We start from the raw sequence: 14,486 nt of genomic DNA, 5'->3' as shown, positions 1-14,486 counted from the left end.
AATAGTGAATCGAAAATTCTCTTTTCAAATTTATTCTTCAAAAAAATGTCGAATCATCGTATTTTCTAAACCATCTCGAATTGATTCCTTTGTCGCTTTGTACGAAGCCAATGGGTTTCCAAGCATAAAAATTGGTTTCGACTACAATAAATCGATGCGAAATTTCGTGAAAACATTTCGCGGTGACCGCTATTCTTTATCCACGATTTTAGTTTCAAACCCCTATCGATTAGATCAAATGAAAGGAAGAAGAGTGAAATGCTGACTGGAAAAGTGATACTTACTCTATAAGTTATGACGTAGGGCGCGATCCGGCCGGTTTGTCTTGGTTAGGACGTGGGTTAATACGGCTTACTGCTCTCCTTGGGCCTCTTCAATTGGACCTTTAACCGCTTCATCCCTATCTGGAAGCCGTTCATAGACTGGATCGCTACCTGCGCACTCGTCGTGTTATCAAAGGACACGAAACCTGTTAGACAGAATGGATGAAATAAGATTTCAGGGGGTATAAAAAGAAAAAAAAAAAGGAATCGTCGTCTTTGGAGCTCGTTCTCATGCTATTACCGACGAGAGACCATAGAATAGAGCAACGGGGAGACACGGCCAAACGGATTATGTCGCTCGTGGTCCAGAATCGACGATCCCCCTCTACCCCCACCCCCTCCCGCCGCCCCCATTCCCAGCCCTTGACAAAAAAAAGCGACGAGTCAAACTTTTAACGAACGACGTTATCCGAGTTTGGCAGGCCAGTTCGAGTAAGGCTTTTCGAGCGCGGATAAAATGACGATAACGAAGGTACTTTTTCGCTCCCCCCAGCTCCCGACCCCTCCGCCCCGTTTATCCAGCTCTTTGGATAAAAATGGCTGACTGTGCCTCTTCCTTTCTCTTGTCGTAGCCAATTTAGACCCGTTAGTCCGATCGCGATATGCTGTTACAGTTTCTGATGCTAGCTTTTTTCTTTCTCGAGCTTCATCGATAGTATATTTTTAGAACAAACGAGTTGAAGTATCGTCACTCCGTGTGTTACGAAGTGACGATCGCAGATCGTTCGAATAATCGTACCAGTTGATAAATAATCATTAATTATTATATTAGTGCTTTTTTTTTTTAAGAATCGTTATTGAATCGCCTTCGTCCGAAGCAACCGACCCGACTCCAGTCATCCTAGGCTCATAAATTTATCGTGTAGTTTTTCTTCTCTCCTTCTATGTGTGCGTGTGGCTCTTTTTCTCCTGCGACGAAGCGGAGAGTTTAGTTGTTGGTTGTTATGAAGACCACTTACCGAAGCACTTGCTCTGATTGGTCGCTCGATCGATGAAGACCTTTGAGGAAATGACCGGACCAAAGGGAACAAACATCTGCATTAACTCGGTATCTCCAAACTCCTGGGGCAGGTGGTAGATGAAGAGATTGCAGCCCTCGGGTCCTGCGATAGAGCATCCTAACATATAAATAAAGAGCACATCTAAACCTTCAAGCTTGAAGTATAATACTCAAGTTAACAGCGTTAGTAGACATTTTCATATTCGTTTTCTTTTTTCGTTATGTTTCTCATCCGGATGGAGTTTCCCTCAACATTTGGGTGAGACTCTCTTCTGTTTTTCTTGCGTATACTTTTTTTTTTTTTTTTTTTTACAACGTTCGAACGCGAATATAATTCATGACTTAATCGTGATGGCAAAAATGCTCTCCTGCCGCTGTACCGAGTCGCCGAGCCCCGTTTTAAAGCACTCGCTCGCGTAAACAATATATGCTTTTTATTTTTCATTGAACTCGAAAAAAATGGATTTTTGTATTTTTTATCAATAAAAACCGTAATTCTTTTGTTTAATTCATCGAGTGCTTATCAACATTGATGACAATGATAATGAAAGTGACGTGTCGCGACAATGAGCTTACTTCTAATGAAACGTGTGAATGCTGTTGATGATTATGCGAAACGTCGGTCAAAAATGAATTTATGATATTTCATGAATGCTTTTATGTACCATACGTAAATGTGTATCAACTTGGAAAACGTTAAACGGGCTCTAAACTCCCAATATCGTTTGTTTGAAAGCTAAGCTCTTTTGTTTTGTTTTGTTTTTTGTTTTTTTTTTTTTTTTTTTTAATATTCAAAGTCGACACATGATTGCACTACGCTAAACATTATGCACAAATGCGTGTTATTCATTTAATCGAATTCGTTCATTGTATTGAAGAGTAATGAGTCGATTAGCGATGCAAGGCGGACAATGAAAGTGACTGAAGGCAGTATACTCTCGTACAGCCGGAGCTTTTTATCTTCCGATTCACTAAGTTCGATAATGTTTCTTTTTATACCAGTTATTTCAATTTTTATTGAATCAGAACAGCCCGTGACTCTAAGAAAACTGTCAATGTAACGTTGAGTATTTATACTTTCAATTGTACAGACACATAACACAAGGATTACAAGACAAAGATGTACAAGTGGGATGAAATGTCAATTTTTTTTTTTTTTGGATTTTACTATGCGTACAAGGATGCAATGGGTTATGGAGATTTTTTCATAAGGAATAAATATAGAAAATGAAAGAAATTTGCGGAGCATGAAGATGACGATAGTATGCTTATAAATGCGATGAAAAACATACAATGATAATGATACCAATGCTATTTGTGAGTACGACAATACAATTAAGGTATGAGGTATCTCGTGGGGAGTGATATGATATTTGACTGACATGATTCGAACGTACATGGAAGCTACATCTCTACTTATATTCTGAAATTATGATGGAAATTCGATAAATAAAATTTAAAAAATTCCATCTGTTTTATTGACGGGGAACGATAAACGGTACATGCCAAGATATGTTTCCATGTATGTTTATTTTTATGAAAAACTTTGTTGAGAAAAATAGTAGAAAATTAGAAAAAAATTCACATCTTTTTTCCACAAACGAATGATCAATGAAACTTGCTGAAATGAATAATAGTCAAAAGTCTAGTGAAATAAATCGAATAGAATTTTGAATATCTGCACAAACTGGTAAAACCATATAATTCTCATAAATCAGGCTATTTTCGTTATAAAACTTTTCATATGCGCTGTTTCCTAGCTAAGCTACGAGCTTAATGATAATAAAATCTTGTTGAATTGCGTTGAGGACTATACGAGTGAATTTCTACGAGTGATCTTTTTCCTAATGAAAATTCCGTAGTTGGCGGCCGCCCCTTGTGCACCCTTTGAGCTCTCGCGGGCGACGAATGAATTATTCAAGGAGAGGAGGGATCCCCGTGATCTCGGGGATTGCAACGAGTGGCTTCAAATTCGTGCACAGAGATATAGGACCGGCTCCGCATGCAGAAACGAAAATTCGTGAATAACCGGAGACGATTCGTCGTTGACGGTGCATAATTAGCCCTAAACTTCAACGAGGAGTCACGGATGAAGCTCAGGGAAGATACCGAGCGAGAGAGAGAGGAAGGAGTTGAAAAGGAAGGTCAATTAGCGACGATTATTACCAACTCGTTTGGACAAACTTTCAACATCGTGAAGAGAGCTCCTGGGCGCGTAATGATCGCGTCTCGCGACGTGTCAGTGATTACGTTAACGTGAATCGGGATTTAATACCGCGCGATATGCTATTTATGCCCGATGATGATTTATACGTTATTTTTATTGATCACATCGGGAGCACGCGTATTCGAGTACGTTTTGTATTTTCAACATCTGTTTCGACCCTTTTTTTTTCGGTATTTTCAATCAAACTCGATTGTCGATGTCCGAAGCGCATTATTCGAAATACGATACCTTCGTGGCAGATTGAGAAGAAAAAAGGAATAACACAACAACAAAAAAATACATCGAGTGGCAGCAACGTATAGAGGAGAAAAAAATCAAACGAAGACATTTATACCGATTTTGCATCGAATTGAAAAACACTTTCAATCATATTCTATACCACACACGAAATATAATATTTGCCGATAAAACATGGAGTTAAATGCACAAATAGGGTCCGGCTCTTTGTCGAAATCGCGATTGGTGAATTAATATACATGTGTTTATACCAGATATTTGTGTAAACATCGAGTAACAAATATCGAGGAAATAAAAGAGATTTGTTTGATGAAACATGATGGAAGGTAAATACACGAAAGTACGAAAAAAATGAAACGAAAAATGATAAAAAATCGAAATACACACTGAACATCGAATTCACGATGGTAACAGCTCGTAAACATACAAAACGTTCTAAATATCAATAAATAGTATATCGCTATAATTATATTTCGAAGCAACATTGAACAGAGTAACGGCATTAATTTGACCACAGCATCATGCAGTGTGTAATTAATGCCCGAAGCTTAACAAACTGCACGTCGTCGTATCGCTCTCTGTGGCGTCGAACTTTCGCACGGAAACAATTTTCCGAATGAATTATTCTTTGTCATTATCTTCTGTAAATATTTGCCTGTCGAAATAGTCAACTGTGTTCTTTGAAAATACACGCCGGATTTGAATTGTTCGTAAAAAAGGAAAACCGAAGATGCACGGGGCCCGGAAAAGATCCGATTTGAAAAAAAAAAAAAAAAAACACTATTTCGATTTATACATGTGCGCTGGATAAGGAAGCTGAAACACGGATAGACGAACGAAGATAATAGAGCTGATGGCGGATAAACGATGGGTATAAGAGCAAGCGCTTTCGCGGACGAGTAGTAGTGCGCTTGAGAAAGGGAGGGGGAAACTCCGAGGAAAAAGCTCGTCCTGAGCTGTCGCGGTAAACTTTCCATTATCCTGGGATGTAACAACGGTCGCCTCGAGGCGCCGCGAGCGCCTATCCCGGCAAAGTAATTAAAACTTTCGTTTTATTTGCATTATCTCATTGTAAGGCAGCGTATATATTGTAATAATGGCAAGTTGTTAATTGCAATTAGGCGCTTACCCGGATTCGTGCATATACGCCTTCTACCTGTAGACCTTTAGTCCTTTGCCTATTCCACGTTATACGAACAGTCGTTATACGTAGTTTTCTTCTTCGATTACGCGAATCCGACACTTTCGTGCTCTACGAGATATCGCGATAGATGCTATGGCGATGCCCGAAAAAAAACCGAATGAAATTTTCATTTAAAAACTTATTTAAGTAGAAACCGATGACTTTTCGTGCGAGAGCAATTACACGAATGCCTGTAAATTGGATAAATTTCTTTATCCAGCTATATATTTTCGACCGATAGAAAGCAATTTGGATTATATCGAGTTTGTATTCTGGAACACGCCAGTTTTCAAATGCTCGAAGCAAAATATTTGTGTAGTTATTAAATATTCATTGAAATTTGCCAGCAACTTGGCCCGAAACCGTTCATCGGAGTTTGAAAATCTTGTATAACAATTCGTATGAATATATATATGAAGGATCGGCAAGATGTCCGCGCATTAATTGATTGTAAGACGACGTACAGGCCACGAGAGGGTTCGCCCCCTTTGCGGAAGTTCTTGAGCCTTTCTCGATATCAAACAGTCGGAGAATTGACTTGGGACAGTCGGAATGAGACGCGGGAGACAAACCGATAGACCATAGACGCTCGACTATATACAAGTTAAACGAAGAAAATCGATCGAAACAAAAAAACCTATCAGTCAACTCAATCGCTATTTAATTACGAATCATAACGAAAATTGAGCCTCGATAGCTTTGAATTATTGAGTTCCTGTGTATACAGACATTCCCTACGCTAAATACGAACCGAATTTTTTCTCATTTTCAATGAAAACTTTATTGAAGCTCTTTTTCTTTATTTTTCTTCTTTTCTTCAACTATTATTCATCAAAATTTTCAACAGGGATGTTCGCCAGGGACGGGTTTACGTACATAAATATGATAGGTGATGTATGACAAGCGTTTCTTAAATATACATACATATATATTCATTTTTTAAAGTATTAATATATGTAAGTATATTAAACATTAATATAAATATATATATTAACAATCCAAACATTCAATGACAACGTGTCGGGTGTCGAGAATTTGAATTGTTGTTGCTTTTTTTGTTTTCTTCTTTTTTTTGGTGCATTTTAATTATGATTTTTTCTCTCATAACACTCGAACGTTTCAGACTTACCTTCTCTCTGCGTAGGGGCCACCGCTGTCATCGACTGTGGTATAGCCTGAGGAAACTGATGGCCGTAGACGGCGGGATAAGCTGCGACAGTAACAAATAAACCGTGACATCATGATAACGGTACATTGAAACGAATAATATTTCGTTCAGCATGCGATAACCAGAGCGCTTATTTTAAAAATTTTTATTTCAATTATATTTGGCCGGTGCAAATTCGTGATATTTCGACAAAAGTTGAATCGTACATTTCCCTCGTTTTTTTTACATAATATTATTCTCATTCGACACTCGTTTCGTTTACAGTTGTGAAAAAACATCGTTGAAAATACACGGGAAAACCGACTCGCCAATTGAATTCAATTATGGAATGAAATTTTTCTTCTCGCTATTTTATTCAGGCTCAAATAATTATAAAAATAAAGTTAAAATAGTTGAAATTGTAATAATGTTACTACAGTGAATTCCACACTTTGAACAACGTGACTTTGTACACTATATTATTTGATTTTGATCGAGACGAAATAGAACATTGAATTTCCACGAAAGACAAGACACGATCCATCTTCTGTATTATGTTTTAGCCGCAATAATAATGACCAAGATAGTGATAATGATTATTCAACGATATATCCATCCAACGAACTTTAGAGAGGGAAAAATTGAGAGAAGGCGAAAAAAAAGAATATCTGAACGCGAGCATGCGCATTGTTACAAAATCGAGTGAAATATATATAAAAAAAAAAAAAATATATTCTTTGAAGTGATAATATTTTGTTCAAGGAGTTCTATCGAAATGTTGAGTTTTACGTTTCGGACAATTTCATGTAAAGAGAGACAGAGGGAAACGGGTGGACGCGACAAGGGTGCAGGAATGGAGGGGACGCGTAAGCTTTTGAGCGACAACAAGAGTATTCGTAGCTCAATGTTATCACAGTGTCCAGTTTTGATCGTAGACAGATATATAATGCGAGGGATGTGCTCTCGCGTTTCGTTTTTGAGAGCTTCAACAGTCATTTATTCGAATTTTCTCTGCGTTCATACCGAGCTATGAAGCTATACGCATATCTTGTATTTCGGTGAATGCTCCGCCGTTCCCCGTCATTTCTCGTGTCAATTTTCCCGAAATCGAATATCACTGGAAAGTCATCGGATTGCTTTTCGCAAGCACAAAACTCCAATCGAAAGTATCTTTTATTTCATGGTGAAATTGAATGAAAAAAAAAAACTTAGGAAACGACGAGTGAGTTTTTCTTGCAGTAATAGGTTTTCCAAATGATTTCATTCTCTACAAACTCTACGAAAGAGCGTCGTAATCACAGCGTTCGTTAGCATCACCAATATATTCTCACGATTTACAAACACTTTTTGTTTCCGCCGTTGTCCCTACGCTCGTTTGTTTTTTCGGTGGAAATCGCTCGTCGTACCATTTTTTATTCTTTCATTTTTCATTTCATCGTTATCGACCCGAGCAACAAAAATAGCAGAGATAACGTACGTTTTTTTCACATATTCACGGGGAGCCTTTAATAGGGAATATGTTACTGAATTAACTCAATTGATGCGATTAGTTACTTGATTCGATGTAACAATTATCGAGTCAACGTTAAATGCCGAGGTCGCAACGATAAATCGCATTGAGATCCCGATACGAATATACTGCTGCGTTTACACAAAATAAACAAATTAAGCGGCCTACATTATGCAGACCGCTTCAAGTATTTCACTATTTTTCTCTTTTCTATGCATAATAATACTTTATCATACTTCATTGAAAAATGATGAGATTGAACACGAGAGTAACAGATAATTTCAACGGAACGTTTATGCCTCGTGGTGAAAATTTCACCAGCTTTCATGCTCGCTAAATTGCATCGTCGATGCAATTATGACATTATTCGTTATAAACTGATAAATATTTAAAACCATCACATCCGGATGAGAGGGGAGCTAGAGGAAGAGGCTGCGTTGAAAGGGAGGTATGATTGATTTCCGTGCATCGAGCTTCTACGGTGGCTCGGTATCGCGATACACGCGCTCGCGGCTATAAACGTGAGAGCACGTCATCCCTCGAATTCTCAACCCTCAACCTCTCTACTGCCCCGTGCTGCTCGACAGCTCGTTTCATGCGTGGTATGTATATCTCGTAACTACAAAATACATGAGACTCTTCAACAAATTTCCCGACGGAATTAATTATTTTGGGCAAACATTTGGTTTAATATATTCCGATTTCGTTCTCGTAACTTTACCACGAGCCATGTGCACCCTCGTCTCTGTTCAACCGTCAACGCCAAACGTTTTTCGTTAAACACGTGTATACGAAATATCGCGACAAGCGTGTTTCAAAAATGAAAAAAAAAAAAAAAAAATTGCCACTTTTATTCTTTTGATCGAACGAAAAACTGCCCCGACTACCCTCAACGAAGATAAAAAAAAATATCGAGTTACTACTCGACTTCGCTGATCTCGTATTCCGTATAATCATTATTTTTTTTGATTTTGGTAAAAAATATGACTTTCACTTAAACAATTATGACCTAGAGATTTGAGCAGTTATTTTTAGCATAGAATTGAATTGAAACTCGATCGATATTCTCTAGGCAAATGCTCTTCGTTTTATAAGAATTTTTGTATCCAGTGTTGAGTAAATTTCTCTCGTAATTCACCGATCTCGAGCTCACTTAAGGAAGTTGAGGCATTAGAATGAAAATGATGTCATCGCTTTTAAGCCGATTGCATCTTATGAAGTGAAGTGTAAAAAAAAATCAGTTAAATTTTCAGACAGTTTAGGAGCGTTGTTGCTGAGAAAAATCAATAACAATTTGGGCCAAATAACATGTAATCTTATAGAAGTCAAGACACATTCAGTGACATCTCCGTTAAAAATGATGCTAAAAATATGAAATTTTTTGGGCAACATGAGCAAGGCTTGCTGAACAATGTCAATTTTTTCAGATTTATTAGGAGATTTACTGAGATTATATTAATAATAATCTGTTTCCCGTGCAGTTTTTTGAGGCTAGGATCGTCACCGTTCGTGTTTTCGATTGAGCTTTCACCAGTTTTTCGTCTTTTTTTCCCCAACTTTTCTTTAAAGTGTATGCAACATTGCCAAACTGTAAACTGGCCTAACTTTTGAAAGGTACAGGTCATAACTTTTGGGTAAAAAAAATGACTGTACAGCCTCAACTTCCTTAAAGATTTAATTATCGAGTCGTGCTCGCAATATTTGTGAATTAATAATATGGTGCACCCCGTCAATCAAGTTGTTTGCCCAATTTCAAGTATTTCACAAGCACGAGCAATAGGATTGTAAATTTCGTACGATTTCGTTATAGGCAAAATATAAAAAACGAAGAGGAAAGAGAGGCCGACGCGATTTGTGATTCTATCTCAGCGGAGACTGCAATGCTCGGAGCAACGGTTCTCTATACAGCGAACGAAAAAATAGGGGTGGGCGATAGCTAATGAGGCTCTTGTTGCAAATTCGTGAATCATCATACCCACCACCGCAGTCCCCGTACACGGGCAATGTTGTATTCTATGATTAATAAAAGCGGACTCGTTCTATCGACGAATCTTTTGAAAATTCGAGTTGAATGAGTGACGAGAACATGCACCATCGTTAAATGCATTCTGTTATTTTTTACTGCTATTATTACGTTTATTTATTATATATCCGAAACAAAAAGTAGACACGTAACGAGGAACTGATATTCATCCGTGCATGTCGAACGAAGCAGATTTTCGTATACATTTTCATTCATGGATGTGAGACGTCAAAATATTTGGGCGATATCTATGTATATACCAGAAGCATATACATATACGTAGAAGACATGATTGTTGTACGTGTATAGCTTGCAGGGATATATAAATATCGGCGTCGATGACTGCGCTCGAGAAAAGCTCCTACACCAAAAACACACACTCCTCTGGGCATCACATGCTGTTATACAATTATTTCATGCAAAAATGATAAAGGAAAAAGTCTAAGCAAAAAATGCCGGAAACATGTACGCGATAAAGATAACATCGTTTTGTTTTTTCGTTCTTTAACAATCCATAGCGGATTGGTCGTTCGGTAAAAGTGTGGAATATGAAAAACAGCGTGAGCCCATCAGCCGTTTTATTGATTTTTATTCGATTTTATTAAACGTGATTCCTATGCAGTTTTATTAAACGCCCATTTATAAAAATTCGAAAATTCAGATTATTTTTGCCACAGCGTTCGAACGTATCTTCCCTCGTCGGAACGAAATAATAGTTTTTGTTATACGGTTTTTTTTTCTTCTTTTATTTATTTATCCGCAGTCTCGTAAGATATTGATGCGAATACCTATACAAATGATGGAAGACTCACCGACAGCAGAATACGGCTGCATTGTGGAATACGCGGCATGCTGAAGAGCCTCCCCATTGGTCAGCCCCTGGGCTGGAATGGACAGATGGAGGGTATCTACACTTCAGTAAGCTCAGCTCTTATCAGGGATGAGGGTAGACTTATTCTAAAGTGCCCCGTTGCGTCGTTCGGCCAGTCGAAACGTCCAAAAAATTAATACTTGAAAAAAAAACGTATCGCTCAAGAGGCTTAGGAGTTTCGTTTCAACACGATGCTCAACACGATGTTACAAGATTCTGTAAATCTACTTCAGTTAAACTCTTTCACGACAATTGCAACCGTCAAATAAAACGTCAGGAAATGTTCACAATATTTTTTTTTTTTTCAGTAATGTAATCACTTAATGTAATGTTTGATTTTCAGGCTGAATGGAAAGATGGAATTTTGGAGTATACGCGATCGAAGGACATTCGTTAAAAAAGTTTTGCTCTTCGAAATCGAGATGATATGACGAGCTGTCATTCGATCGTAAAACTCATGAATTTATTTATAATATTATTCGGCATTGGAGCTCGCGATTCCGTTTAGTGGCGGAGTGGTGAATTTTAGTTTTATGATATGAGGAGTTATTGCGCTGGCGCGGCGAGGTGCCACACGCGGGTGTGCACTTTTATCGCGCATGGCCCAGGAGGAGCCACGATAGAAACTTTACTCGTCTATGTACATTGTCTGTATAGATATATGCGCGCAAACGTACATAGATATAAATATTATAACGCAATAATAATAAAATCACGTGGATTGGCCGTTTGACGCGCAGGGGCGGCGCTATGCGCCCGAGTTGATACTCACGTGGCGGGTACGTTTGAGCTATACCGTTTGTATAGACTCCCTGATCCGTGCCTGCTGGCTGACCGTTCGGCGTTTGGGCTCCCATATTGAAGTTCGGCATCGTTGGCGATGCCGGAAGCGATGGTATCGCTCCATTCACTGGTTGTCCTGTTCCCGTACCTGTTACCAAACCTGATCAGTTACACAGAGCGCGGCTCAAATGTCATTGTCCATTTTTTGAAATTTCTTAATTTATTGGACTGAGAAAAGAATCGTTGCAACAACTGGATGTCTTTGGTTGATATTTTCGTTGCTGAGGAATAGTTCATTTATCTGAATCACTGAATTATTGTTTATGCGAATTAACTAAACTAGTGAAACCAAGTCTCTTGTTCGAAGAATTCGAAAAATTTGTTTATTTCTAATTAATAATATTTATTTCTACTTAAGTTATAAAATTTAGAAACGAATTTTTTTCCAAGGCCATTCAAATGTCGATCGATGACTCGAATCCCTTTGAAAATTTACTCAGTGGAATAAGGACGCGTTATTTATAACTGTAAATGCTAATTTACTTCTTTTCAACTGCGTGTTTCCGGCGGAAAAGTTGCATGGACTGTTCACATTATTTGTTGAAAATGTTTCATGAGACAGGCTCCTGACAATTTTTTTGCCACAACTGTAATTAAATTAACAACGAAAATCATTGAAAAATTGGAAAATAATTCACTCGAGGAGAACAACAGTGTAATGAAATCGAGTGAATCGAGTGTAATGAAATCGGTTTCTCATATGCACTTCTCAAGTCTTAATTTTTTAGATTAATTCAGAAAATTTTTATAAACGCCGTGCTCCACTTTGCCTACACATACAAATTAATTTGGGTTTTTCCGGTCTGATTTCCATAAATATCATGATAACACGAAAGCGAATATCAACGTAACGGAATATGAATTGCTGAAATTTGCAGGGAGAAAACAATTGTGAAGAATTTTCTCCGTTATCGATATCGAGTATATTCAATTATTTCTCTCAAATCTAATGATGCAATTCGATCGGGGAGCGTTATAAGCGTCGTTAAATCGGTTTATCCATTTTTTGTCCTAACTGTTGGCCGTTATCGTAACATTTGCGGCTTGAGAAATAAAAGCTCGCGGAATAAAGAAGTAAAGCGAAGAAATGGAATGGGATTGCTCGAGGTGGAGTAGGCGACGGTATAATGTCGACTGTTCGTCGAGCAGTCGCGATCATAAGAATAATAGCGTTGCTCATAACGCGAAACTCGTATTTAGAGTCGATACGGAGTAACGCAGAAAGAGGCAAAAGATATACTTGATAACGATTGAGGATCCGGCAAAGTGAGAGGTAAAATTTAGAGCCCGTACTTATGTATACATGGACACATAAATATATGCGTCCATGTATGTGATAAGTGTGCGATTCGCCGTACATAATAAAACAGTCAAGTGGTATAGCTATAATACAAAGCGCGACTAAGAGGAAGAAGAGAAATTGGAAGTTGGGTGAGGTAGACAATATATTCGGTTGCGTGCACACGGATCACCAGCCATGAAAGTCGTACGCCACCTGAAAATTGCTCCACTATGTGTGATACGTGCACTTATTGAGTGTCGTCGGTAAAAAGGACGTAACTCGCGTAATTTTGACGAACGAAGAAAAATACGTTACGACCTTTTGTTTCGCAATATTTATATATACATGTATATATGGAAGTTTATTATAATATATATATATATAAGTATCAATTTATTGTATGTGTGTATAGGAATAAAAGCACTCGCCTTGGGCTAGTGAACGGTAAAAAGAGGTCGTACAGTTCGTTGGGATAAAACCGCGCCAGTAATCTCAAAGCGAAATAAAATATTATTTCCCTATCAAACGGTATTACATTTCGCTTGAAGCTTTCGCGTATAGGAGACGTCGAGACCGGAAAATGACTGAAGAGAATGTACAGTTATACTCGGAGTGAGGGGGAGAATGGAAAAAAATAGTGAAAGAGGAAGGGAGGAAAGGATGCGAATGCAAGGGATGCGAAATCGTGCATTTATACCAGCCACACAGACGCCATTTTTTCTCCCACGACACTCTCCGTCACTGTCCCCTCTCTTCATCCCTCACCGGTCTTTCTATATCCTCTTCCGACACTGTTTGCTCGCTCTCTCTCTCTCTCTCTCTCTCTCTTTCTCTCCCAGCCTCCCTTCTTCTCTCTCTCTCCCTGTTTCTTCCTTCACGTCCTCGACGATAAACGTTCTATAAACTTTTGTAGCACCGGCAATACTGGGGAGTAAACTCGCCCAGAGGGATGAGAAATAGAAGGGAGGAACCGATGTAAGTATGAAAGGGAGAGCCGGAGCAAGAGAGAGAGAGAGAGAGGGAGTGGGAGGCACACGCACGCACACGAATCAGCAAAAAGAAAAAACTCTTCCTACTTCAGACTCGCCAACAGTTTTTTTGGTCTTCCACTTCCTTCGCCACGGTACCTCTCGCTCACTCTTTTCTCGAAATTCTATATCGGGGTCTCTTCACGAGTTTCCAAGCTCCCAGTAGATTTATGGATTTTTCATGGGATTGTGTACGAGAAAAAGAGTTTACGTACATAGCTTCCTGTGCTGTCCGGAACCGCATATACGACAAGAGCCCGTTCTTGCGCGAGAAAATTCTTATGAAATTGTTTTCAATGTTTTATATTACATTTCGTTCCCTCTTGAATATATAGTTTCTGGCTGGACGTGAAATAGCCGCGACTTCGAACGAAGGATACATATCGTTGTTCATGCGGAAAAACGAATCAGCGATTCCATAAAGTAGCAAAGTTTCACGTTGAAATCTCGTCTGTGTTTACAATATCTTGCTGAACGAACCCAAATTAATCTGTATCGTAGTTCGTTATTAAACTTTTATTCACTATTCTAACAGTAATTACAGTTGCATAAAAATATCATTGGGAACGTTATCGTTGGAGATGATATTTTCAATTTTGCAATTTTATGGCGAATCATTCGATATCGTTGTTCAAGCGTTCCTAACGTTAGCAGATCTCCCTGTTGAAAACTTACCGGAAGTCGGTGGGACGACGGTATTTGGCATGCCATTAAGGCCATGCAATTGCTGCCCGGACGTTAGAGCGGGCATAGGGTTGATGTAAGTTCCCTGCGCCGCTGCGGCAGCCATGAGCGCCGCCTGCTGCTGTAAA

The 14,486-nt window shown here is 38.7% G+C and overlaps 1 protein-coding gene across 9 annotated transcripts in view; it reads right to left on the bottom strand.

Moving 5' to 3' along the window:
* bru3 (bruno 3) overlaps positions 1-14,486 on the bottom strand; it is a 620,380-nt gene that overhangs the window by 16,453 nt on the left and 589,441 nt on the right. For 6 of the 9 annotated variants that reach the window (XM_043432969.1, XM_043432968.1, XM_043432972.1 and 3 more), the window contains 6 exons: positions 14,350-14,479; positions 11,294-11,464; positions 10,463-10,558; positions 6,100-6,180; positions 1,283-1,441; positions 285-469 (listed from right to left, as the gene is read on the bottom strand). In XM_043432969.1, coding sequence (XP_043288904.1) covers positions 342-469; positions 1,283-1,441; positions 6,100-6,180; positions 10,463-10,558; positions 11,294-11,464; positions 14,350-14,479 — 765 coding nt within the window. In that variant the 3' untranslated portion in view covers positions 285-341. The remainder of the gene's footprint in view (positions 1-284; positions 470-1,282; positions 1,442-6,099; positions 6,181-10,462; positions 10,559-11,293; positions 11,465-14,349; positions 14,480-14,486) is intronic. The other 3 variants (XM_043432964.1, XM_043432965.1, XM_043432966.1) reach the window with 2 other exon arrangements.

Source organism: Venturia canescens, chromosome 1 (assembly GCF_019457755.1).
Source record: "Venturia canescens isolate UGA chromosome 1, ASM1945775v1, whole genome shotgun sequence".
Taxonomy (NCBI): domain Eukaryota; kingdom Metazoa; phylum Arthropoda; class Insecta; order Hymenoptera; family Ichneumonidae; genus Venturia; species Venturia canescens.
The sequence above is the reverse complement of the archived record's forward strand: the minus strand, read 5'-3'. Positions and strand labels throughout refer to the sequence as shown.